The 26,062-nt window shown below is 53.1% G+C and overlaps 1 protein-coding gene across 1 annotated transcript; it reads right to left on the reverse strand.

Moving 5' to 3' along the window:
• Window positions 1-358: 358 nt before the first annotated feature.
• On the reverse strand, window positions 359-24,947 carry LAMB3 (laminin, beta 3). Its single transcript, XM_009888456.1, has 23 exons — window positions 24,899-24,947; window positions 24,241-24,395; window positions 15,111-15,225; window positions 14,828-14,901; window positions 14,154-14,336; window positions 13,694-13,757; window positions 13,188-13,363; window positions 12,364-12,484; window positions 11,786-11,974; window positions 11,537-11,692; window positions 10,751-10,947; window positions 9,713-9,824; window positions 8,879-9,251; window positions 8,220-8,380; window positions 6,932-7,140; window positions 5,621-5,786; window positions 5,271-5,287; window positions 4,869-5,013; window positions 3,327-3,534; window positions 2,161-2,302; window positions 1,592-1,768; window positions 979-1,132; window positions 359-495 (listed from the first exon to the last, which is right to left on the reverse strand). The coding sequence occupies exons 1-23, from the start codon at window positions 24,945-24,947 to the stop codon at window positions 359-361; spliced, it is 3,480 nt and encodes a 1,159-aa protein (XP_009886758.1).
• Window positions 24,948-26,062: the final 1,115 nt, after the last annotated feature.

A 26,062-nucleotide genomic window follows, 5' to 3' on the forward strand; every position in this document is an offset into this window, starting at 1 on the left:
ACAGCGAAATTCAGCTAAAAGAGCTTGAATTGGCTAGAACAAGAAAAAGAAAGAATGTCTTGGTTTATAAACCCCTCTGGAAATAACAGCTTTGGAGATGCTTTTATTCACAAAGGAAGATTGATGTCTCTCCCCCTTTTTCCTCCAACCATGGGCAGCTTCCGCCAGTCCAAGCAAGGTTAGCCCTCTCCAGGGGGTCGCTGCTTTGGATCAGCTATTTTCCAGAGGTACAGAAACTCAATTTGCTAAAAACAGAGACATGAGGCACATGAGAACTCCAGCTGGAAAACGGGAATAAATATAGAAGTCAGTGTCTGCAGAGGAGGAAGGCAATGCCGTTGGAGCCCGGGCACCTCGCTCAGGAGCAGCTCTCATAGTAGGCGACTCGCTTGTTGATGGCATCCCGGATCCTTCCCACCCGCTCCTCCAGGTCCGACAGTTTGGACGACTTGGACATCAAAGCCTTGTTGCTTTCCTGAATTTCCATCTCTAAAGCTGAGGAGAGAGGGCAGGAAAGGGTTCCGCAGTGATCAGACAGGAGGAAGGCACCATGGCCATTACTTTCCCCGGCAGGTTGGGCTGAGCCTCCACCTCCCTTCTGCACAGCTCTGGTGGGGCAACGAAAACAGATATCGCCGCCGCCTCCTGCATTCCCCCTTCTCCCCCTCAAAAACACCCAAACTCAACTACTCCAAACAAAGACATTACTTTTGAATGCTTAAAAATGGAAGCGAGCGTGTGGAAGAAAACAGGGGCACATCGGCACCACAGGCAGGGCGTCCCTTCCACGGCCACCCCCACGCCCTTGCAAAATCTAAATTTACTGGCACAGCACCAGCAGACACAGCCCAAACCGGCACCGTCTCACTGCCCGAAGTATGCTGTCTTGCTCGTAATTTTTTTCCCACACTCTGCTGGGAGTCCAAAGCCCTCCCCCAGTGTGTAGGATTATTATATTGAGTTCACAAAGCATCTTACTTTCCATCCTGAGCATCGTGGCCAAAGTTTCCTCAAACAGAGCCTGTGCCTCCAGGTCTATGCTTTGCACCCTTCTGCCCTGCTCTCCCAGAGCCGGGCTCTGCTCCATCCTTCTCTTCAGCTCAGCATACATTTGTTTCACTTGTTCGAAAGCCTGTGGAAAAGCAAATAAGCAGTGTAGGTAGGATCAAGCAAATAGACTGGGGGGAAGTGGATTTTCCAGTGCTGAATCCCTTTTAAATATTAAATGGATGCTGCACTAGAGCTTTGCCACGATGTTATCATGTAAATGCATCACAGTTTGTGATGCACTTTGAAAGATATGACCGACAGCTGTATGGGCTACTCTGCCTCAGGGAGAGATGCAGCAGAGAGAAGTTTCCAGCAAAAAGCATTAGGATTGAGAAAGGTCCTGGAAAATTTCAGTAGTGGGATAATGCATCAGATTAATAAGAAGTGACATGACGATGCACAAGCCGTGGCCTGAACAGGAAAGCCTCCTCGCCTCATCCAAAAACGTGCCAGGACACAGCTGGCTTTGCTGTCTAATGACAGCGGGGAAGTGGAGTATGGCTGTGACCGCTCTGGCCTTTGCTGTGCTGGAGCCCCGTACCTGCTGCGCGCTCCTGGCCTGCTCGCCCGCCTGTTCGGCTGTCTGCTGCGCGTCGGTGGCCCGCAGGCGGTTCTGGTCCACTCTGTGCTGCAGCTGCGACAGCCTCTCCATCAGCCCGTCCAGCTGGCTCGCGATGGACTTCACGTTCTTCTCAGCTGGACCCAGAACAGCCTCAATCTGAAAGCAAAGTGCTCCACATGAAGAAGGAAATCGCACCTGAACCCCATTCCTGAAGTTTTTTTCCTCTGTGCAGGGACCAGCTACGCTGCACAACAGCCACGTCACAGACACGGGATTTCAGCAGGGAGTGGGGACTGTTCCCTGAGCAGCTGAGCACGGCATGGCAGCCCCGGGGCTTCTCTCCCGGGGCCCTGGCAGGGACCAGGACTGGAGTTTGGAGAAGTGCCCAAGTCAGGCACAGCAGAAAGAAGAGATTTTTACAGCAAAAGCTTCACCAGGTTCCACTTCCCAGCTGCACTGGTGCAGGACTCTACCAAGTGGGGAAGTTTCAAAGGAACAGTGAGCAGGGCACAGTATCATCATTTGGGAAGTCACCGAACATCACTTACTTCATCAACGCGCTCCTGGATGAACCGGAGGGAAGAGCCGGAGCCCCTGATAGCATCCCGGGCCTCCAGGAGCACCGTGTTCGCTCGTCGCAGATTCCCGACCACCTCTTCCACACTGCCCTCCACGGCATTCGCCCGGTTCCTGGGGAAATGTGGGAAACAGCCGGGAGTGAGTGTAGATAATTGCATGCGCTGGAAGTCAAGGTCGCGGAGGCTACATAAGGAAGCCTGAGAAGCAAGACAGGACTGTTACTGAGAAGGTTGCAGTCTCCCTCCTCCAAAAGCCACAGACCCACACATCTGGACACACTGCGCTCCAGGCAGGTTTCCTTTTGAGAGAAGTGTTACTCCCATTTCATACCCCCACGCAGAGAAGACAAACTGAGAAAGCAAGAGAAAAGCCTTCCTTTAAACTAATTAGAAACATTTATTTTGTAAGTAGTGCAAGAAAAAGTATTGAAGGGAAAGCAACAACCACTGAACCAGTTCCAATGAACATTTTTCTGCTTGCAGTGGGACTAGTCAGGCCGGGTGACAGCGCTCACCATAGAAAGCCAGACTCCCTTGTCTCATCACTTCCAGCAGGTTAAGCAGGTGTCAGACATTATCAAGGAGTTTACATACTTATCCCGCTAACCTTCTCGCTGGGATATTGCTGCAAGTCAACATGTGACAAAGTAGATGCTCCAAATTTGCAAGGACACTCTGTAATTACTTTTTAAGGGACCATGGGATAATCCTCCCAACTTTCACCCAGAAAACAAATAGCCCATTTAATCTCCTCATGCTCTCTTGTGCAATTAGGATGTAGGTCACCAATATCAAGTAATACCAGGGCAACCCTGTCATCTCCCATCACAAGGACTCAAGAGATAGAGAAAAGCCTCCATTACTTTTGGTAAAGACCTTGTTGTAGTAGCTATAACAAGATCTAAGCTTGGCAGCCAGATTTTTTATTTGTACTGGGGCACCAGGGAGGTGTCTGCAGAGATTGCAGACTCATTCTTTTAGGCACCGTATCGACATGGAAGATCCTGGGCTAAAACTTCATATTGTGCAAGTTGGTACAGCTCCAGCAGAGTGAGATTTCAACCCAACTGAGAACCACCTCACTCACTCTGGCTGAGTGACCCTCAGCTACCAAAAGCCCTTGAAGCCCAACCGACCTGGCTTGTTCTGCCTCCTGCTGCAGCTGCTTGGCCCTAGCAATGTCCTCAGCTGTCTGGGCAAGTATTCTCTCCGGGCACTGCAGCTTAGTCGCCAAATTTTGGATCTCGGTCATTTTTCTCAGGACTGCGGCAGCATCCGTGGGGAGACGCAGGGAGAGAACAGACTCACTGATTTCCTGGATAGTGGCAGGGTCCGTGTCCTTGTCTACAGAGCAAACAGACAGACGGTGTCGGAAACGGGAGAGGGGAAAGGTGGGAGTGAAATGCAAGGGGGGATGAGGGCAGGCATCCAGCCACGCATGCTCTCGCGCACAGTCTCTTCATTTCAGACAGCTGCCAGGATCCACCCTGAACTGAATCCCCTCAAATTTAATACATGAGCAAAATTGTCTTGAAAGTACTCAAATGGATACCTTTAACTTGGTGACAAGAGCACCATGGCTAAGCCCAGAGCAGAGTCAGGTGGACCTCACTGAGCAGACGAGGTTCTGTTTCAAGACAAACCTCTTTTTATTTCACAAATGAAAGTTAATAAAACTGAGGAATTGGAAGCAGGCAAAGCCCAAGGGACATTAGCCCAGTGATTAGCTCAGAAATATCTTCACTCATCATTAACACCAGGCAGCACCAAATGACCTGATTTTCTTATTCAGCTAATGCTCGTGAGGCTCATTATGTTATTACAATCTGTCTGCGGACAATAAGTCATCCCATTGGTTTATGGGACAACAAGGAATTCTCGTCTGATTAATAGTCTGCTCCAGAGAAGATTTGTCTGTTTATCTCCGGTCAGTGAGTGTTGCCGGTAAACTTTTCTGCATCGGGTCAGTGCTGACTGCAAATCCTTGGAGAGCGCTGGCCACGGGGACGGGTTTGTCCACAAGCCCCAGAGATGGCACAAGGCTCTGCGGCAGAGAGCAAGACCCAAAACAAGCTGTTGTCCACACTACGGACAAAAGACTGCCTCCTCCACAGCTTTCCACTTATGTTAATTCAGTTCCTTGTTTTAGAGGTAATATTTGAGAGCAGTTGATGGGAAAATGCTGGGAGGCCCCGTCACGAATCCCTGCATACAGAAGGTCAAGGCTTTGGGGTACCTGCCCCACCGACATCACAGATGGCCCCCAAATATCCCCAGAAGGAATCCAGCAGGGTCTGCCCTGGTGACATCCCAGGGAAGTCGACACAAATAAAACAGCCAGGATTAATTTGGGTCCATCAGAACAGCATGGTCAAGCCTGAGCAAGTCAGCTGGCCGAACTGCAGTTGCTGACAAAGTCACGGACTTTTGTGCTGCTGAAATGCATTTTTCAGAAAATACTATCCAAGCCTGCTTTGCCGTCTCAGGGGATGTGCGTTACCTTTGCTACATAAATACCCAAGTGCAGATAAACTGGATATCCGAGAACTTAACTGGGGTGAGCAATTCAGCTAACTCCCTTGTACCGTATTCTCATACATAATATCATGGTAAAAATTAGGTTTTTCCATGCACAAGTCAACCTGCACAGACAGACTTTACAGCTCGCAGAGCACTACCTGACAAGAAGTTTCGGACTTGCTGGATGAACTGCTGGATGCGCCGGACATCTCCTTCTATCTGGGTCCTTGTTACGCTCATCTGGTCCACAAGCCGACGAGTATTGCTTTGAATCTGATTTGCAGATGTCTCTGTCATTTTAATCTGCAAACAACAATATCCTGATGGAGCCATTTCTTCTCGACCTGGAATCCCGGCAGCCCCACCTCAACTCTGAGTGAACTGGGCAAGGCACTTCGAAATTACGCAATTCCCCATTCTTAATATGCCACTGCTTTGAATGATTGCATATATTAAAGACTGAGGGTTGGATTTGCAAAGGAAGCTCTCAAACAGAGGCGGTACTGTTTAGCTTTTTAAAACACTTTTGAAATGGATTTTGAACGAGTTTGAAAACTCACTTTACCTTTCCATGCACCTGAGAGGCCACAGAAAGAAGCTGCAACAGCAGTAACACGTGCTCTAGACTGCATCAAATGTTAAAGCAGATACAACTGTGGATTCTGAAAGGTTTCTACGTCCCCACCCCTTCTGCCATACTAATCCCCTCCCAGGAGGAGGACAGACTTCTTTGGGACAGTTCCAGAGCCGCTCCGCGTGCCTTCAGCTCTGTGGCTCCTGTGCTGGGGGAGGCAGGACCCACGCACGCAGCAGGGAGTCTCCCACTCAAAAATCCCTGAATTTCTGCAGCTGTCCAAAAGATCCTTGATCTCAAATAGAGTTTGAGATTCGGTATTTTATCACAGTTCACTCTTAAAAAAAAAGGCTTCCCCGGCCGCGGCGAGGGCCCCGCTCGACAGGGGGAAGATGCCGTGGCAGGGCCGGCCGGCCCCGCAGGCAGTGCTGTTGTCCCGAGGGCAGAGCAGCCCCTCGCACCGGGCAGGCGTGCACGTCTCTGCTTGGAAGCCACCGCAGATCTGGAGAGAGAGAGAGAGAGAGAGCACGGTGGGGCAGTGAGGGCACTCGCCTCACTGGTGAGACCTCAGTGCCCTCAGGGAGGCAAACTAGCACATCGCAGGGGTTAAAGTTTCAACAGAACCTCACCAAGGGAGCTGGGGAACACCAGTGCTGCAGGGCTCCGCATGGGAACAGGGATGGAGCCAGCCCTCATAACAGGGCGGATGGCGATGGATATGGCGCAGCCCAAATGACCAGAGACCGTGACTGTGTCGGAGAAGGGCAGCCAGAGCTACACATGTGTACAACAGCGCTGAACGCCCAGACCTGAGACAGCAACGCCAGGTTTGCATCTCCTCACCACCCCAAGCTGGAGCACAACCAAGAGCAAAGCAGGAGCTAAACCCCAGTGGCTCACGAAGAGTAACAGAGCACGTCTGCGTGGAGCAAACGTCTCATTTGCTCTCAGGACAGCAACTCCTCCCCTCGTGGCAGGGGAACCCTGTCCAACCTGCGCAATTTGCTTTGGGAGAGCAAATGGGATGAGAAGACCCTGCCCTCTTGCCTGGACATCAGCAGGTTTAATTACATGGCATCTCCTAGAGTTACCACCCACCAAAGAGCGCACTGGAGCAGGGGCACATGCACACCCAGAGCCAGCACAAGCACCAGCACAGGCTGATCGCTTGGGAACGTGCTGCTGCCCTGAAAAGCAGAGAGGGGAGGTTGGTGGTCTCCACAGCAACCGTGCATTAGGAGACACCGAAATGGATCTCCATGGCAATAACAAAAGCAGCGAAGGAGAAATAAAAGAAACCTCACCCAGAAATTAAGTGGGTCTTTGAGATACAAGAAGTGACACATGAGGGAGTCCTTGGAGGAAAAAGTGCGTGCTTGGGAGGGGGTGGTGGGCAACGCTTCAGTATCTGTGATCCCCAGGCAAGGGATGCTCAGACTAATCTCCACTGATGTCCCAAAGCAGCAGGTTGCATGGGTGCCATTCATGAGTCTCTCTGGCCAGAGACTTTGCCTTGTGCCATGCTGGACTGTTTGAGGAAAGATGCATGACAGCCAGATGAGACTTCTGCCTCCTGAGCACTACAGGGCCCTCCTGAAAACGAGATGTGCACACTGGGGAAGCCATAAAACCACTTTGTATCTTCACCTTGTTTATGACAGGGGTCAGGTTGGGAGATGAGGCTATCTCGCCCTTCAGGGTCAGCAGCTTGGCGGTGGACTCCGCAAGCCCCCCCTCCAGCCCCATGGCACTCCTGCGGCTCTCCCGGGACTCGGCCAGCAGCCCAGAGGCGCCGGCGACGAGGCTGCTGGCATTGGTGGAGGTCTGGTAAGCAGATCTGATTGTCTTGAAGGCTCCTGCAGGAATAAAACCGATAAATGACACAAATGCCTCCATGACTCATAAATGCAGCACAGCTACCTAAACGAAGGCATTGACTACACCCTGCAAGTGGATGTGTGCACAGAGAGGAGGGGGACACAGCCAGTGATTAGTCACTACAGCACAATGAAAAAGCTCCTGTTATTTCCAGATGCCTTTCAGCCATTCCTTCAGTGAGCTACAGAGCTTTCCCGAAGGACTGAACTCTGGATTGGGGCTAAAAGATAGAAACAAAACTACAGCAAGACGACATGCACATGCTGATCCTGGGCTTTGCTCTGTGCAGCCCAGAAGGGCTTTGGCGGGGCAGGACAAGGTTCTTTCAGAGCCCTTTCCCTGGCTGCCGAGCAGGTCCCACCATTCCCCTCCAGCACAGCCTGGAAGGAGAGCAGTGGGACACGGACCTCCAAGCCCTGCTCCGACGGCGAGGTGCAGAGCGAACCTGCCCAGGCAGCGGCCACTCGCTGCAGCTCCCATGCTCCCGACCGGCTGAGCTGCACTGCAGCGACGAGGGGGAGGCAGCAATGAGACACTCGGAGAGAATTAGCTGTAACAGGGATATAATGGCAGCCTACCACCAGCACCATCACAGGGCTTAATTAGCTCTTCTCCTAAGTGCCTGACAGCCACCTGGCTCCCTTCCCCACCCCTCCATCCCTTCCATCTGTGCACAACCTTCATTATCTCAGCTTCCTCCTGGGTTCAGTGACACGCTCGCAGCAGGGCTCCCCCCTTCCCACCGCTCCCGCTGAGCCCCGGCAGCAGAGTTTGTGCTGGCTGGGGGACGGGAACGTGGTGTCCACGGAACGAGCTGCCCAGCCCCAAAACACCAGAGCAAATAACCTGATAGCGTGAAATCCTGGGTCGTGTACCACAGGTTGGGTAAAAAGCATCCCTCTTGTTGGGGAGGGAAGATGCATTTGCTGTTTCTAAGCTGACAGCAGGTTAAAAACTCTATTACAGCCACCGGGCCGGTGGGAAACCACCAGACACAGTCACACATAGGTAAATTAACGACTGCAAATTAAGAGATATTACAGCTGCAGCACTGTACCTGACAGATCCGTGCTGCGGCTGGTTTCAAACTGGGTCTTCTTGCTCTGATACTGGGTGTTAGTGATAAGCAAGCTGTTGTTGAGGGCTTCAAGCTCCCTCGATAGAGAGGCACTCTCATCCAGAAAATGAAGGTCAGGATTTATACCCCGGACCTGCTCTCTGGGAGAGAAAAAGCAGAAAATGTGAATTCAAGTAGAGAGCAAAGCACCTGTAAACAGAGAGCAGGGCTCTCCTGCGCTGGGATACTGCCAGCACTCAGTGAAGAGGCACTTCTGAGCTCGCAGAGCTGATGGCCAAGGACATGCGATGGCCTTGCAGGTTTGCAGAGGCAGCAGAGAGCGGCACTGGGCTACAGCTCTCCCACACCAGGCCAGCTCGCAGGGATTAGGCATGCTGAACATGCCCGGAGGATGCCAACCGTCCTGAGCCTGTCCACCGGCCTCTCCTGCCTTTGCAATGTTTTGCACAGGACGGGCACACATGGAAGTGCTGCTCTCTTGCATCCCGGGTCACCGCATGAACAGAGCAAGATTTTCAGGTACAGAAACAAAGCAGAACACGTACAAGCAGCTCAGTGTGACGAGTGAGCACACAGGAAAAAGCCAGCATCCCCTCCCAACTACGGGATGCACCCTGTTAGCAGCATCCATGCCTCACCTGATCGCAGTGAGCATGCTGTCCACCTGGGCCAGGCTCTGCTCTGTGGCGGGAGCACGGCTGAGGATGCCCTGTGCCTGCTGCACGTTGCCCTCCGCCTGCAAGAGGCGGGGGCTGAAGCGGGACCCCCCGCTCCCCGGGGGCAGCCGGGAGGTGGAGTTGCTGAGGCCGGCCTGGCGCAGGCGCAGGCGCTGGATGTCCCCGTCGTAGGCACGGAAGCAGGGGTGGCACAGCTCGCAGCCGGGGTAGGTGTTGCAGTGGCCCCGCTGGCACTGGTCGCAGCGGAGGCCCGTGACACCAGGGCGGCAGAGGCATCGGCCTGTGGTCTTGTCACACCCCACGTCCTCCGTGCCCTGGAAGTCGCAGTCACACTCTGGGGAATGGAAAGGTGGAGAGATATAGAGGTGAAGACCACCAAAAGGGGAGGGGGGAGAATAAATTTAGAGAGAGATAGAGAGAGAGAGATATATAAAATCAGACCCCGTTAATAGGATGCCAACACAATCTGAAGTCCAACCCCACTGTCAGCCCCTGTAGCATCTGGGAAGGAGGAACGGGAAGAGCCCCCAAGCCCGGTCGCCCACCCAGCCCCTGACCCTGCAGGGCCAAACTGGCATGGCTAAGGGTCTCGCCCAAGGCTGCTGGGAGGGGACTGGTGCATACCTGGAGAGCAACAGGGATTAACTAGGAAGCTGTTCCAGACAGGAAATTTCTCTTGCAAAATACCGTGGGAAATGCTGATGTCAGGATATGGGCCAGGTGCTCTTTCCCAGATAACCCGTGATTTCATAGTGCTAAGCAACACCAAGCCAAAACGAAACGGATGCTCCCTACCTGTGCACCCTACCCGGCCGTCTCCATAGTGCCTGTCTGGGCAAACCTGCTCCTGCATGGCAGAGCACGTCCGTCCCGTGAAGCCTTCTCTGCACGGACACTGTCCTGTGAACTGAGGAAAGAGAAATAAATCATGGAGACTCTGCTCTAGACACTTTCCTGGGAAAGCGCTCACTCAGCTGCTCTTGAGCAGTAAAGCCAGCAGATGGACAACCTTCCCCACTCAGCCTGTGTCCCAGGACGTGCCCGCGCTGCTCCTGCCTGGCTGCAGGCTCAGCCTTGCTGATGCAAATACTCTCCAAATGGCACAAGCATTGAAAAGCAGAGTTTTAAGCTTTGTTTCAAAGACAAAGGAATCGCCCAAAAGCAGCTGGTTTGCCATCTCAGGTCTCCTCCCTGCACTAAGCTCATTTGGGACCTAGTTTTGGCTCTTAGAATTTATCATGGGGGTTTTTTTTACATTTAACTTTAATTTTCCCAATTGTCTCTTAAGCCTGAAGTGACACACATGCTTTTCATTGACAAATGAGGATAATTAACTTGCCTTGACTGCGTGAAGATGTCTTATTAGGACTTCCTTACTACATATCAGGCCTTTTAAAATGGCTTAATCTTGCCTCTGTAATTACCACCTTCTTTCATTCTCCTGAATAGCCTGTCATAGTGTTTTCTAGGAAACAGGAAAAGGAAAATAAAAGCAGGACGAGCTAGGGAATGCACAGCCCTTTTGTGGAGGCTCCCACGGACGGCACAGGAAGACAGAGCCACCCAACAGGTGATTTCGATGCTCTGAGTGGTCCACGGCACAGTGCTGCCCAGCAGGGACACAGCTCCGTTGGCAGTGGCACTTTTGGCTGCACAACTCGACCCCCCCACTGCACCCAGGCAGCCCCTCACAGCAGCGTTTGTAGAGCTGGGAAAGGAAAAAGAGCGAGCTTGCAGGTGCATGCATGAAAAAAAGACAGGAAAATTAAACAGAAATATTGCCGAAATACACTGAATCTCCCCTGAGGATGCTGAGGGCGGGCTGGGCGGTACCTGGTTGCAGTGGGGGCTGCGGGAGCCGTGAGGGTGGCAGCCGCAGGGCGGGCAGCCCCGGCCGCTCCCCATGTCCCAGTGCTCGGCTGCACACTGGTCACAGTCGTTGCCCACCACGTTGGGCAGGCAGAAGCACCTCCCCGTCTCATCATCACAGGGCATGTCCTGCCGCATTCCCAGCACGTTGCAAGTGCATCCTGAAATGGGAAAGGGTTTGTCATATTAACAATGGGTGCAGAGCACCAGCCCGGCTTCCCACGAAGCCAGGTCCACAGAAGCACCTTGCAGCCACCCAACGATGAGCTCTCCTGTCTCTCCCTTCATACCCGAGCTCGGCACAAAGGACCCACACCCCTGCGCTAACACCGCACCGCCTGCTCAAGCACTGCAGCAGGACTCAGCAGCCCGAGAGGCCTCAGCTCCCCTCCAGCCCCATCACGCAGGCGATGCTGACCTGAGCCATGGCTGCTCTCTGCTGCTCACCTGCACGGCCTCACCTCCAGCATCCCAACCCCTGCGCACCCAGGGAGGCACTGGAGAAGGAGATACAGACCTACACACACCCCAAACTCCACTTTCCCTGTGCTTTTTGCCAAACTTACACCCAAGACAGGCCAGAGACCAAGCAAGGAGGTTTATAATCCTTTGCAAAATGAGCTTTGGCTTGGAAAACCCAAATCAAAGCTAGCGGGGAACTGCATCCCTTTCAGAGCCACCGAGGATGCTGAGTGCAGAGGTGAGGTGGGAGCGCCCTGGGAAGCAGGGGCTGTTTTGGGGTGTACTCACTGCGGCACCCCATGGGGTTGGCATTGGCCAGCTGGGCGAAGCCTGGCTTGCAGAGGTGGCAGCGGTCCCCCTGCACGTTCTCCTTGCAGATGCAGCGCCCTGTCAGCGGGTCGCAGATGGAGCCCGGCACAGTGCCGTCCGGGTCGCACTCACAGGCTGGAAACGTGCAAGAAACAGCATTGCTGAGGGGCACGAGGGGCGGACAGGGGGTCCGGGGAAGGTGCTACAGGGTGGTAACCAGGCACTCACGCAGACAGGCTTCAGGATGGGCGAGACCTTGCTGCTGGTTGCGAAAATAGTTAGTTTTGCAGCGCTCACAGTTGTTGCCTTCAGTGTTGTGCTGGCAGTTGTCACAGACGCCCCCGCTCGCCCCTCCACTGGCGCGGTACAGCTCCGGGTCGAAGTGGCATGAGGCTGAGTGACCATTGCAGTTGCACCCTAAAAAACCACAACAAAACAGCCCAGCTAGTGCTGCAACTGTGCAAACTCCTCCGGCAGCAGCGGCTGAGGCACTAGAGGGTGCCCGAGTCCCCTGTGTGACACGGTGACACGCGCTGACCGCCCCAGGACCAAGCTGGCACTTGCTAGACAGCGCAGCCAAGCGCTGAGACAGCCCACGAGCCCGGAGCATCGCCCAGCCGCAGCTCTGCGGAGCAAAGCCCAGCATGCAAACGTGCCGGGGTGCCTTTTGCAGAGACATCTATTAACATCCAGCCCCCCAGCGCGTCCCGGTAAAAGGTCTCTGAGCTTGCTCCCAGTGCCATCGCACACGGTTGGGGAGGATTCAGGAAAGGCCTCAGAAGAGAAGGGAAAGGCACTCGCCATACTCTGGCACTCGTGGGGATCGTCGTCCTCTGCAGGTGCCCACGGCCGGTCGTTGTAGAGGGCGGCGCAGCGATCACAGTTGGGACCAGCGGTGTTGTGCTGACACACGCAGTGCCCGTGGACCTGCTGCAGAGACAACGCTTTACCCCTCCTGGATGTTAACTGCTCCGTTCAGAGCTTCACCCTCCTGATGCCTTTCCAGCACAGCCCTGGCCGACTCCTGCCCCGACACAGACCCCATTCCCTGTGCCAAAATGAAGCTTTAGCACCCAGACAGTGCTGGGACTGGGACAGGGACAGGGACAGGGACAGCAAAAGACTGCTCCTCACCTGCAGCAATTCCCACCACCTCTTCCACTCACCCAGGGACAACCACGCTCAAGGCAAAGCAGACAAGCATAAGCTGTGAACAAGAGAATTCCACGACAGCACACAACCTGTGCTGGCAAATCCTCCTGGGCATGAAGGAGCCTGCTGAAACCTTCTGCGTGTTCCCACCCAGCTGAGAGACCAGTGCCAGCAGAAGCAATTCCTCCAGAGCCTCCTACAGCCACTGAGCTTTGTAACTCCTTATAAAGCCCCTCCACCTTCTTCCCAACACAAAAAGGGGGTTTACATGGGGGTACCACAGGCTGCTGTCTCACAGCCACCACCCCATTGCTGCAGACAAAACAGGGCATCATTTCCCCCAATTACAAGCAGCCTCTCCCACACCCCACTGCTGGTCATCCCAGCCGAGCTCTCCCAAGGAGCACCCCTGGGAATTTGGTGGAGCCTGATACCACAGCGCTTGTCTTTAGGCTTTTCACTTTGCCTTGATGCTCACCGCAGCGTGCAGGTCTCCCGAAGGGGCACAGCGGTTGGCGTGTCCGTGGCAGAAGCAGCTCCCAAGCACCCGCATCTCGGTCATGGCGTAGAAGGTGCTGGGTGAGTGGTAGCCCTGGCGCGCAATGTGGGGGAGCTCGGTGAAGTTGATCCGCAAGTTGGTGAACTGTCCAAGCTCTGTTGGGGACCGAGGAGAGGGAGTGAGGGGGCAGCAGGCACCCAGGCACTGGATGCAGAGATGCATCGCGATTCACGTGGAGGGCTCGGAGCAAGAGGCAGAGGCACTGGCACAAAGAGCAGCAGCCGAGTCATCAGCAAAGACCAAACACTGCTCCTTGACACATCAGAGGTGCCAGGGCAGCAGTCAAACATGCAGCTTGAGGCCTTGTTTGCTGAGGATCTGCTCCCCGTGGGGTTACCCCGGCTCAGTGCTCTTGATCACAGGTTGGAGGAACCACGAGGTGGTTCCTTTCCCTTTCTCAGATATAAAAGAGGCCGTTCACTTACTATCGACAGTCTGGCTGTAAGAGGTAGTGATGGTAGATGCCAGGTCTTGGACACTAAATTTCACCTGAGAAGGGAAAAAAGAAAAAGAGTTAAAAAGCAGGAAACACAAGGTGCTTTCTTCTCATGCTGTGGGCAGCGTGTGCTCTGGACCTGCCTCTGCAAAACATCACTTAACACAAGGAAAAGGCTTCAGAGTTGAAGAGGATTTTGCAGGAAGACCAGCACAACACCTCGCCTGTCACAAAGCAGGGAGGGCTTTCCCCCCAGAGGAGCAAGAATCCTCCTGAGGACTCCCCTCAGCAGTGCTGGATGTCCATGGGCTCCATCCCTCACTGGGTATAATACGTGTAAAAGATTTCCAGGCCACCATGTGTTTCTGCAACATTGCACAGGCCACCCGCCCCAAACCCAGGGTCACAGCGGGGAAAGCGGGCACATGTTGGGATCCCACAAATCCTACCTTGCCCCCAGGCAAAGGGTAGCCCTGCAGCGCCTGGCAGCGAGCGTCCTGCCAGCTCTCAGGGGAGCCCCGGGGGATGTGGGGGAAGGTGGCGGCACAGTCGGAGGCCAGGTACTGGTAGACCTCCCAGGTCTTGCCGAAGTCCGTGGAGCGCTCAATCAGCATTGCAGCAGGTAGTGGTGACTGCAGAGCAGGAAAAGAGGCACATCTGTAACACGGCGCATCCCTGCCGGCTCCCACCCTACGGCTGCCTGTCCTCCTCCTTCTCCTCCTCCTCCTCCTCCTCCTCCTCCCGCTCCTCCTCCTTCCAGGCCCCGGGCTCCGCAGGCTGCTGGAGCGACTCCCTACCCTGCAGGTTATCAATAACTCCTGGGTCCCTCCCGTTCCCTCAGCCAGCCCTGCTGCAGCCCCACACCCGCAGCCACAAAGTACCCATCTGCACCAAGGAGATTTCTCAGCAAACAGTCATGGGATGGGAACCCACCACCCTGCTCTGCTCCTCCCAAATTCCCAGGGGGAATGGCCATGCAAACAGGGAAAACGGAGGGATGGGGGCATGATCCCTGGCGTGCTTCCTATCTGGAAGGGAGAAGTGCGCTGAGATCTCCACATCCAGTGGGGCCCATCCACCATCATCTGTGACCTCCTCGCGAGCCGGGATGATGCACACAAACCCTGAAGTGAAGCAGGATGCTGCTGAGCTGGAATGTCTGGTCCAGGTCCAGCTGCACAGAGACACGCTCGATGCCTGTGGGCACAGAGAGGCAGCTTCAGAGGTGCAGACTGCAGACTTCAGGAAAATAAACTGCTCAGCTGCCCAAGCCAAGTCATTTATTTCCTTCCTTCCTTACAATCTATTGAATTCAACACCTCCTCCTCTTCCCTTCAATGCCATTTATTGCCGGGTGCCTGCAGCTGCGGTGTCCACGGAACCCCAACGCGCCCAGTGGTACTCACCGTTCTGGGACTGCCACCAGCGCGAGTGCCCGGCGGAGGACAGGACGTTCTCCACGCGGTGGCCGTTGTAGGCGTGTGGCAGCCGCGAGTCACACCTGCAGCATCTCATGCTCCACTGGAAGACAAAGAGAGGGTGGAAGTGACCGTTCCGGCTCAGCGGGAGGGAAGGACACCGCCGCAGGGCCCAGAGGAGAGAGGCCCATGTGCAGCGTGGACTTGCCGGGGAACAAATGGCATCAGTAAAGCTGGTTTATTAGAGATCTGGAGAACTGCAATCAATAAGACTAACGATACGCAGGACTCAAGTGATCCCCTTCACACCCCATTTAAAAACACAACTCATGGTTTTATGGACTAAGAACTAAAACCAAAATGCTTTCGACTAAAACACATTTTTGGCAAACCACCAAAAATGCCTTTTTTTAAGCAAATCCCCTGTTTTCCACAATGACAACACTTGATAGAAAGCTCTCTGCAGCTTTCCAGGACCAGTTTGCCTTTTCCACACAGCCGAGGGGCTGTTTGTTTGAGGGAACAGAAAGGCCTTTCTCTCGCATCCCAAGGCCCCGGGCAATGCTCGGCACCCCGCGCTCTCCCCCGGGAGCGGAGTGGGAGCAAACAGCTCAGCGGGTGAGAAGTCAGTGGGTGGGAAGTCGAGCGGCTCAAAGTTCAGCCCTTCACTTGAGTAAGTAATTCAAGGAGCAAACAGAGATGTGGCACAGGGAATGCAGGGACGGGAGAAAACACGGTCCCCAAGGAGCAAACAAATACCCAAATTTTGACTAACCAAGCAACGCTCCGTGCAGCCACTACCAGGGGGCCACACGGTGCGTGCGGCACATGAGCAGACTCAGAAATGTGTAGAAAGCGGCAGGAGGGACATTGAGCAAGAGACAGAGACCGGAGAAGGTCCAGACATGGGCCAAGAGGAGAGGTGGGCAGGAGGTGGGCGAGCAGGCTGGGCGAGGGCCACCACCGACGGGGGGGACAGCCAGGTGAGGCCAAAGTGGGAAGGACAGGTCCCCGAGCAATGTTCAAATAGCAGGCGATGACGGAGCCCACAGCTGCATCCCACGGGGGACACGGGGAGGTCCCGTCCAAAGCGCTAGGTACCGGCCACGCTCCGAGCGGAGCAAACACGAGGGGCTGCAGAGAACGCTGTCCCAAAGGCAGAAGTGATATGAAACATTTCAACTAGAAATTGAAGTTGTCGGTGGCCGAAGCAGTAAAGTGGCCCCCCAAATGGAGCAGTGGGACACGCGCTTCACACCGACACGTCCCAACACCTGAGAAACTGGGGAAGATTAACACAGCGCTTGTCAGCGGTGGCAGGCGCCAGCCTTGGCGGCACGGGGCAGGACAGCTCAGAAAGGTCATCCTGGGAGGAAAGTGGGTTTGGGGGAGAGGAGAGGAGTGCATCTGGCACAAGGTCCAACAGCTGACACCGGGAAGGATACGAGATACCCCGCTGCGAGGGCTGGCAGCCCCCGGGGCGGCATAAAGTGACAGCAGAGGCATGGGCATGTTTGGCACCCCAGTGATAGGATCAGCTTTCAGTGGTGGAGCAAAGATATCAGGTGACAAGTGACAAGAAGCACTTGATATCCACCTCTGTGCTAAAATCTCCCCATCTGACACTTAAATAAATGAGCCAATTCCAACCCAAATACAACCCTACCCACGAGCTGTGGTCAGGACAGACCTGTGCCTCGGGAAGGCAGCAGGAGCTGGTGGCCGGGGCGGCACGGTGGCACCAGGATTTCTGGTTTCGTCTTTAAAAGATTAATTCACAGTAAATTGTGAATTCCCTTACTCCTGAAACAAGCTCACCTAAGTCAGCCGAGTCTATTTTTCTACAGAAAAGGACTTGGCTTCGTAAGAACTACCTTCTTTAATTTTTTAATTTGAAGAAAAATTCATGGAAAACTTTGCCCAGAGTTACCTTTTTGCTCCCTCTCACACAAAACCACACAAGGCCAAGGCTGGCTTTGACCAGAAAGCACTAACTGGTCCCACTCCACTTCTCCCCCAGCCCGTGGCCATGCTGTGCCCCGGGAGCAGACGCACAGGGCGAGGGGGCCGGGACGCCAGCTCAGGTCCTGCCTTGGTGTCAGTTCCTAACAAAGCCCAGACCAGACTCTGCTCTGCCCCCGGACCCGGGAACCCTTCAGCCGGATATTGAGGAGAGATCCTCACTTTCAACCGACCTGTTTCCATAATACTTTCCATAGTCTTTATGTTCTCTGTCTATAAATATCCCGGAACAGGAGTTGGCTAACTACAATATTTACAACAATACTGCAGAGTAAGCAAACAGAGAATTCAAAATATACAATCATGGAATTTCCCTGGCTCTACCAACTCCTCCTGCCTCTGCCAGTAAGAATCAGAAATAATGGAACGGGGTCCAGGCAGAAGAACTCATTTCAGATAATGACTATTAGCAGCAAATTGTCAGGAAGCTACAGGAATTATCCACAGAAATAATCTAATGAACAATTCCCAATAATGACTGAACTTCACAACAGTTCTGACTGTGATTAGCAAAGGGAGAAGGAAGGCCTTCTGTGAGAGGAAAGGTTAATCTCAGCTAAATTATTCATTAGGAGTGATTTATGCATACTTATTAGACCATTCACACAGCCGGAGACACAAGTGCCTTCTAGTAGCTACAAAGCAATATTGGCAATGAAGCTGCAACCACACTTAAAACGTGGGGCTAAGTAAAAATTAAGCTTCAACTGCGTGAGACAGACCCTCCCTATGGAGCGTGCAGAAATCTTTGCCTATTTTTTTTTTTTCTCCCCGCCTCCCCCCCACCCCCCAATTTTTTTAATTAAGGCTAAAATTAACACTGGAAGCAAAATCCATTTCACGTCCTTGGATCGAATTGTGAAACCCCTCTGTTGCACAACGGGAGGGTTTGCTATTACTGACTGTGACTATGTGTCTCAAAGTTCCTCGGGACAGAGGGAATTGCCAAAAATGACAGTCCAGCGCTGGGTTTAGGGGAGATTCACCAAGCACACACCTTTCCCCAGCGCTCCCCTTCTTTTATCGCCGTCAGACTGGGTAGAGCCCTGGGAGCTGGGCTGGCCAGGAACAGCCCAGGACTGTGGGAGTACGTGAGAACTGGAAATCAAGAGGTCACGGTCTAAGGTCTAAGCTGGGTCACCGACCCCCGGGGCAGCCCCAGCCCCGGCTCTCCCGCACGTCATCCCCTCCAGCCAGGCACTAAAGTCCCCAACCCCTGTGCTGCTGCCGCGGAAGAGAATCGGTACGTGGTTGAGGAGGTGTGGGACGTGGGGCTGAAAAGTCCTACAGGAAGGCAAAGGAGTTGTAGGTCTGCATGGAAACCACTAGCTGCCCCTCTGTGCCTCCAAGCTACTCCTCAGAATCACCCAAAATAGGGTTCATGCCGATTTGGAGATAAAAGGAAGTTCCTTCCAGCCTTTGGAAAGGTAATTCTCAAGGCAGTAATTTTAGAGGGAAAACAGGAGTGTTGAGAATAAACAGATTCCTGTCTTAGAAATAAATGGCGGAAGGCAGGTGGGGGGGCGAGGGGGTGCGGGTGTCAAAAACAAAACAAAAAACTAATGTAGAAGAACACCAGGTATTGTAAAAATTGCCCACACACTACATCACGCGCCTGGGACACTCCTGGGCAGTGCGTGCGGCACACGGGTGCAGACCCAGCCCTCGCCCCGGCGCCCTCCGCAGCTCTGCTGCGCGTGTTTGCTGCTCTTCTCCTGCTCTGACCTTGTGAACCAGTTGCTGACCAGCCTCCCATGCTTCCCCGCTCACACAGGGGCAGAAAACCACAAATAATTTTAAGCTGATGGACTCAGACCAAAGTATTTTAAGTAGCTCTAGCTGCCATTTTAATATGAGTAGAGAACCCTTGAAATAAAACCTCCTGGCATAGGTGCACAACCCAAAATAAACTGAAGTTATTCATCAGCAAAAAAGAGAAGCTGCTTCTCTCCAGTCATGAAATGAAGACCTTTCATAGCTGCAGAGACCTTGGTGGTCCTGCGTTTAACCCTGCTCCATGTCAGCGAGGGGCACTGTGTCAGTCGGGCTCCTGGCACGCAGCCGCCCATACGGGAGCCTTGTGTCGTCTTGCACAATTAATATTGTATAGGGACAGTAATTACTGTTCCAAGTTTATTTGGGGACAATCTAGAAAGCAGTGGGAAGTTATATGTACACAGAGAGATGGAGGGTTATTAAGAAATAGGGCGGGCAGCAAGAATAAATTACCCTAAGAACAAAGGCACCTGGTAAAGCCGAGTTACGCAACTCCCTATTCCAACCCATTTTCATTCCCTGTTAACAGCAGCTGTAGGACATGGCTATACCAGGCCCCCAGAGCAGGACTCCCCTTGCCTGTGAAGTACTCTGTCCATTTTCCATAGGAAAATGAGGTAGAAGTTACCCATGGTTATGTCGGCGTGGTTAAACCTCTCAGTGAGCAATTCCCGTTTGCTAAACTGGACTGTGCGTCAGTTTTGAGAACAGATCTCTCTGAGCCGTAACACCCAATGGCACATCTTTGCTCGAGCAGTCAGAAGCGACACTGGGAGGTGAGCTCTGAGGTTCTGCTCAAAACACAAATAGAGGGCTCTGACCCTCAGCTTGGTTTGACTGGTGACGCCCAAATTCAGAGGCGACAGCAGCGATGGGAGTGCAGACACAAGCTGGACAAACACCCCGGGTATGGGGTTTAAGGAAATGAAGTTCATTTCTCTTGCTTAAAAGCAAGCCCGTGGGTGCCTGTTTTCCTCACCTCGTCTGTTCTCACATCATCTCCCCTCAGCAAAGCTTCATTTGAAATCTGCCAGGATGACAGTCTGCAACGCCCATTCTGCACCAGCTCATCTCCACGCACCGCCGGGGTCCTGTTGCCTCTGCAACCTGTCTGCGAGGGAATGACGCGATGTCTCCCAGCACATGTGTCACTTTGCAGTCGTGTGGCAAAAGAAGACACAGAGAATGGAGAAGGAGGGGGGAAAAAATAATGGGAAATAGGGTTTTTCTTCTGAACATTCACTGCAGGTAGGGACACATCCCTGCAGGAAAGAGCAGGGTGTGTCTGAATGCCAGAATGAGATGAGATAAGCACAGAGCAGCAATGCGTGGTTGCCTGGTTGCCGTATTACCTTCAACAGGTCGGGAATACAAATTATTCGGTGCAAACCCCTGACATGATGAAGCAATACCCAAAACCAGAAGCCCCGCTTTGAGCAGGGTTTGGATCTCCTGCGGTCCCATCCAACCACAACTATTTCACGATTTTGTGGATGCATTTTTCTGTGTAAAAAACTTGGGTTTGACAGATGACGTGGGTCTGGAAATCAAATGAGCTGGGAGGCACAGCGGCTTTTCAGCACGCTCTCCCCTGTTCCAACACGTCCAGGGCCCGCTGAAGCACCCGGCAGGCAGCACGGTTTGGATCGGTACCGACTCCCTGACCGACTCGTGCAGGTGGGCAAGCAGATGTAACCATCAGACGGTAGCGATAAGGCAGACAGAAGCATGAGTCTTGCACGTACTCCCTCTCGCAGACATTGGCCTGTATTTTTGGAAGCAGCCAAAGACGACGCAGTGCTGAGACACCACAGGCAGAGACGCTGCAGACCAGCCCTTGCCAGGCAGCTGCGACCATCCATCAGCGGGAGGAGGAATCCTCTGCCAGGCCAGGAGCTCTCCTGCCCAGCGGCTCATGCTCCCCCCCCACTAACTCATTTAGGGATTAAGCTTCTCTGGTACACCTCGACTCCCACCTGGATGACCCCACATCACCACGACACACGGGGTGATAAAGGCAACTTCCCACCCTTCGCTCCTCCTATCTACCAAATGCCCATGAAAAGCAGGTGAGAGAAGGCAGAAAATCTTGGTCCTTGACCTTATGCAAACAACATTTTGATATCCAAAGTCTCCCAGGGTCGGGGCGTGAGGACCCACGTAGTCAACACACACACGAAGTGCTCCGCTGCAGGATGCAGGGAACAGCAGCGACACAAGCACAAGCACACCCAGCTTCGCTCCTCTCTTGCCTATTCTTTGGCAAAAGATTTCACGGCACTGCACGGGGTGCTTTGGGTACTCTTCAACATTAATAAAACATCCAGAAAAGTCTGTAGCTATTTTCTAGTCCTGAATATGTCTAAGCTGAAAGCATTGCACAAGCCCAGAGGAAAGAAATGCTCTCCCTCCAGAGCAGCGTTAATCTTGCGGAGAGCGAATACGCCACAGCACAGGTACCAAACACGCCACAGCGTGGGTACCGCTGCTTCCAGCAGCAAAGCGGAGAGCCGAAGGTGTTCACAGTCCTCATGTGTCCCTCGGGAGGGCCAGGCCAAGCAGCGGGACTGGGAACCTGCTAATCCACGTGAAAGCCATACCGTGCCTTCCCTTGGCTAGAGCCAGGGAGTGTGAGCTACCCGATATTCCTACCAAAGCACTATACTTAGCACTTAAACAATAAAGAGATGGGTTAACTGGGCCTTGAATCGCACCTCGGTCAATGAGAGTCTTTCCACACACATCAGCGCCTTTACAACTCCAAATCCAGGCTCGCTTATTTTTCTATTTTATTTTCAGTTTCCCTCTTGCTTCTCCTTTCCCTGCTGACTCAAACAGCCATTTCCCAAGCGCTGATTTCCAAGGCAGACCATTGGTGTGCCTGGTTTCCACCCCCCATCACTTTTCTAACCGTCGCCGCAGTCCCCTGCGCTATAAATGGCATTGCTGAGTGTCCCTCTTGGATTTCACTAGACTGAGCCTATAGCCAGGGAATGGAGCAATCAGTAGTGCGAAGTATAAAGGTTAGAGGGATTTGGAGCCGGAGCAGACAATGGAGCAGAGGCTGAAATCGATGCCCACAGCGAGTGACCCCCCAGAATTGCACAAGAGGACCCTGGGGCCAGCGCGGGCTGGTGGCGGGGCCGGAGGGGCTGCCCCCGCCAGCTGGCAGCAGGGCACCGGCAGCCAGCGAGAGCAACCCCTCCTCCCATGCCCTCTGCTGAGATTGCAAAACCCGCTCCAAATTTGTACCTATTTGGCTACAAAACAAGAGCAAGACTTGTAGTAATAATAAAAAAAAATGTCCTAAGAGTCAATAAATTAAATGTGCTTACTTTTTATGGGATGGGAACGGGAAAATTGAGTTCAGGGGATTAATTTTTGCTTAAATTAGGGAAGTAGAAAAAGGGAGGAAAAAATTATGAAATGCTCAACACGTAGGGATTTCTCCTTTTCTCTCTCTTTGCAGATAGGAGCTGCTATACTCAAAACTCCCATTAGCCACTACAGCTGCAGAACAGAAATAAGGGTCTTTGAGGAATTTGCTAGCGGTAACAATGCATCGCTCGTTTCATACAGGAAAGGATCACATACATGTCCCAAAGCTAGAACTGGAGAATCCAACTCAACATATCAGTGTTACTGTTCCATACCCATTTGAACCCTGGTACTTGTAAGACAAGGTGTGAGGACTATGAAAATTGCAGTTTAGGGACCTGAAGACAAGAAGAGACTGCTGCAGTCTTGCTCTCTGCCTTCCTCCGCCGTGCCGCTACGAGACCTCACTCACTAATTCCACACCAAACGGATCATTTCTGCTCATGGTACATCACAGCCATCAGAGAGACGCCCCGTCTCCACTTCAAAGATTACAAATGATGCAGATGATCACAACTAAAGGCCCTTCAGAGTGATGTCTCAAGGACAGGAGAAGGGAATAATTTGCCCACTCCAGCTGGTATTAGGACGAGCAGCTCAAACAAGGTTTTGCAGACACTCGCTTCCCGTAGCACAATGCCCCTCTTCAAGCAAAAGTCACTGTCAAAAGTCAATGTTAAGCGCATGTTTCAGAGGTACATTTATGTGCAGTCTGCTCAAGTATAAACAGAAATTGGGAAGAAAAAAAAATCAAGTCAGAGCAGAAATAATCGCTGGCTTTTTTCCTGTCCGTAGGCCACAGCACCTGTGAGACGCAGCGGGGTTTGCTGGGGAGGGGAGCAAACAGCCCCATCCCCGGGAGCAGCAAAACAGCTCTGAGAAAAGTAAGCGGGAGCCTGAACGGAGGAAATGCCTGACCGCAACTGTCACCTGGCAGACGCCCTGGCGGAGGGCAGAGGCTGCAGCCAGAGCCCAGCATCCAGCAGGACGTGATGCTGGTACCCGTGCGGGACAGGGAGCTGCCCCAGTCCCACACCAACCAGCAGCTCCCAGCCACCCCTCAGCCCACCGAGGAGCAAAAATCCCTCCAGCCCAGCGAGAACACCGGCTCTGTAACACACGCACTTACTGCCACATCTTGGCTTTCAACTTGAAGGGGAATTAAACCCAGAAGAATGCTGACTCACTCGAGCTGGATTTCAGTGTAGAAAACACCGCCTCACTGGAGGTTTGCCATTTCCTTTCCTCTCCAGCATCTCTCCCAAGACCCTTTCTGCCTGTCCTGCATTGAACCCACTCTCTTTTGAGCTCCTCCTGTGGCAATTACAGGGTTAACATTGCCAGACCGACAGAGAAAGGCTTTAGGAAGTGCTCACATCAGGGACATCACCCCTGTAGGTTTTCAGCTCTCTGCTCAGGCAGACTTATCCTTAAACTCCGATTTGGTGGCAGCTTTGGAGCCTGGGAATCCGCAGCTGGCTGAAACGTTATCCTCCCCAGCACGATCTCCTGCCTCCGCACGACCAGCGTAATAGAAAACAGTTGTTCAGTTCAGAAGCTTTTCCAAGTCTTTGTGAAAGACCTGAAATGTTCCCATTTTTGACAAGTGAAATATGAGTTCAGTTTATAACTAAAAAGTCTGGCGATAGGAAGGCTTGGGATATTTTGGATGAAAAAGCTTCCGTTTTGCCTCCAGTGCTTCACACCAGAGCTTTGCTGCTTTTTCCCTGCCACCACGTTCGTGCTCAGCTCCTCTTCTTGACCATGGGGCTTGAGAGGACACCACAGACGGTGCAATGACCCAACATGGTTGGAAAGGGGATAAACACCTGAAATAGGTTAAAGACATCCCTGCAAAAGGGTAGGAAGGAGGAGAGGATGGGTAAAAGCATTAGCATCCCTACGTGAGGTTTAGGAGCACGGAGGGAGGAGGTAAACGTACCTCTCCGTGGGGCGTGCAGTAAGTTTCGGGCTTGGTGAGGCCACAGGTGGAGGATGCTCTCAGGTGGTGGGCTCGTCCCAGCAGGAGGTCTCCGGCGGGGGGGTAGCAGGCTCCCTGGGAGCAGGCTCGCTGCGTGCCCGCCGGCCACGGGGCAGCTGGAACAGCAGGAAAACACAACTTGGGGCTGTGTCAGGGCAGCACACAGACATCAACCAGTATGTCTGCTGTTTTCTACAACGGACCAACTACAATGTCATGCTTGGGACAAACCTACACAACGCGTATGCCAAAAAGGACAAAGGCATTTTGCCCCTGAATTGCCTTTATTTTTACTAAGACAAAGGCACTTTTATAGTGCTTTGTACTAACAGTTATTTCTGAAACTCTTCTTTGCCATGACCCCGGTGTCTGGGCTGCAGGGACGCCCATCACACTGAACAGCCCTGTTTGGTGTCCCCTGTTTACCCATACAGCCAGACCTACAGCCGGCTGCTCTGGACAGCGCGCAGCCTTTTGCCAAACACCAGCACTATTACCAACTACTGGTCTCCCAGCTGCTGCCACAATACTGCTGCTAATACAAAGCCCACATTAACAGCGTTTCTATTTAGTCAGCTTCCCCCACATCCCTTTAGCAACACCGTATGGTGAGCCTTACCCAGGAGGACAAATAATGCCCATGGCCAAAGCCGGCAGCGAGACTCCATACCGCCAAGGACACACCTAGGGAAGAATTTGCAGCATGAGCTAAAATGAGCAGAAAATGCCAGTCTAAAGCTCAGTCCAGGTCCTTCTCAGTGTAGAGGGAGATAATTTTAATTGATCCACAACAGAATAACACGGGTGAAAAATCAAGAATAATGAAGAGGAAAATCAGGTGCTCAGATTGTATGTTTTTAATATCTAAAGTATCTCAGCTTTTCATCTAACTCATGAAGCATGCACAAGTTTCTCCTAAAGTGTATAAAAGATTGTCCTCTTCTCTAAACACTATCTTTGGATCTTTATGTTATTGCTGAGGTGCACCACAGGTACCAGCACCCCACCTCGCTCTCGGCAGAGCTGTAATTTCTGACTGCCCGGCTCCCCGGGGACCTCGGGAAGCCGCAGCCCCCAGCACCATGATCCGCAGTGGGCAGGGAGCCGGCATTGATGCCAGATCACAATACGTGGCTAGAAACAATGCCCTAACGAGTGTGTGCACACACACCCCCATACACCCCCCCAGCCACCTCTTCCCAGGCACGCTGCGCTTTCTGTTCGCCCGCCCCACCCTTTGCCCCGCGTTTCCACAATAGATTCCAGATCAAAACTCGCCAACGCACGCGATGGCCCACAGTCTCTTTCTACGAAAAGAAGAAACCTGTAAAAATCGCTGCAGAATACGTGTCTCTGGCAGGGTGTCCGCGGGGAAGCCCAGCAGGATTGCCCAGGGGAGGCAGTGCTGCCAGCACACCCCCAGCAGCCAGAAACCTCACCTGCACTCTTCCCTGCGGGAGCGGGAGCACCGTCCCCGGTCCTCACGGTGTCCCTGGCTCGCGGTGAGGGCTCTCTCTCGCTCCCCACACCACCCAGCAGCTGGTCTGTGACTGCAAGAGCCCTCTGCGCGCTGGCTCTCTCCTCTCCCGACTTTTAACACGCAGCTACCTCACCTGGGAGAGAAGGTGCCTGTGGGTGCAGTAATGATAAAGGGAGTGATTCAGGGATCTTCAGACATACACACCCAGTTACCGTATAACTCATGACAGCTCCTAGACAGGGTATACAGCCGCAAACATAAATCACTTCAGACGAGGATGACGGCAGCGTGAACGAGCTGCTC

The sequence above is a fragment of the Charadrius vociferus genome, unplaced genomic scaffold (assembly GCF_000708025.1).
Source record: "Charadrius vociferus isolate BGI_N301 unplaced genomic scaffold, ASM70802v2 scaffold1077, whole genome shotgun sequence".
Taxonomy (NCBI): Eukaryota; Metazoa; Chordata; class Aves; order Charadriiformes; family Charadriidae; genus Charadrius; species Charadrius vociferus.

Bases quoted from the DNA above. Each gene is read 5' to 3' on its own strand.
- LAMB3 (XM_009888456.1), bottom strand. From the start codon at position 24,947: ATGGAGTCTCGCTGCCGGCTTTGGCCATGGGCATTATTTGTCCTCCTG. The intron at 5,787-6,931 runs GTGAAGATACAA...CTCTCTCTCCAG, and splicing joins TGACCCCTGTCATAAACAAG to ATCTGCGGTGGCTTCCAAGC. The intron at 2,303-3,326 runs GTCGGTTGGGCT...ACATTTCCCCAG, and splicing joins CAGGAGGCAGAACAAGCCAG to GAACCGGGCGAATGCCGTGG.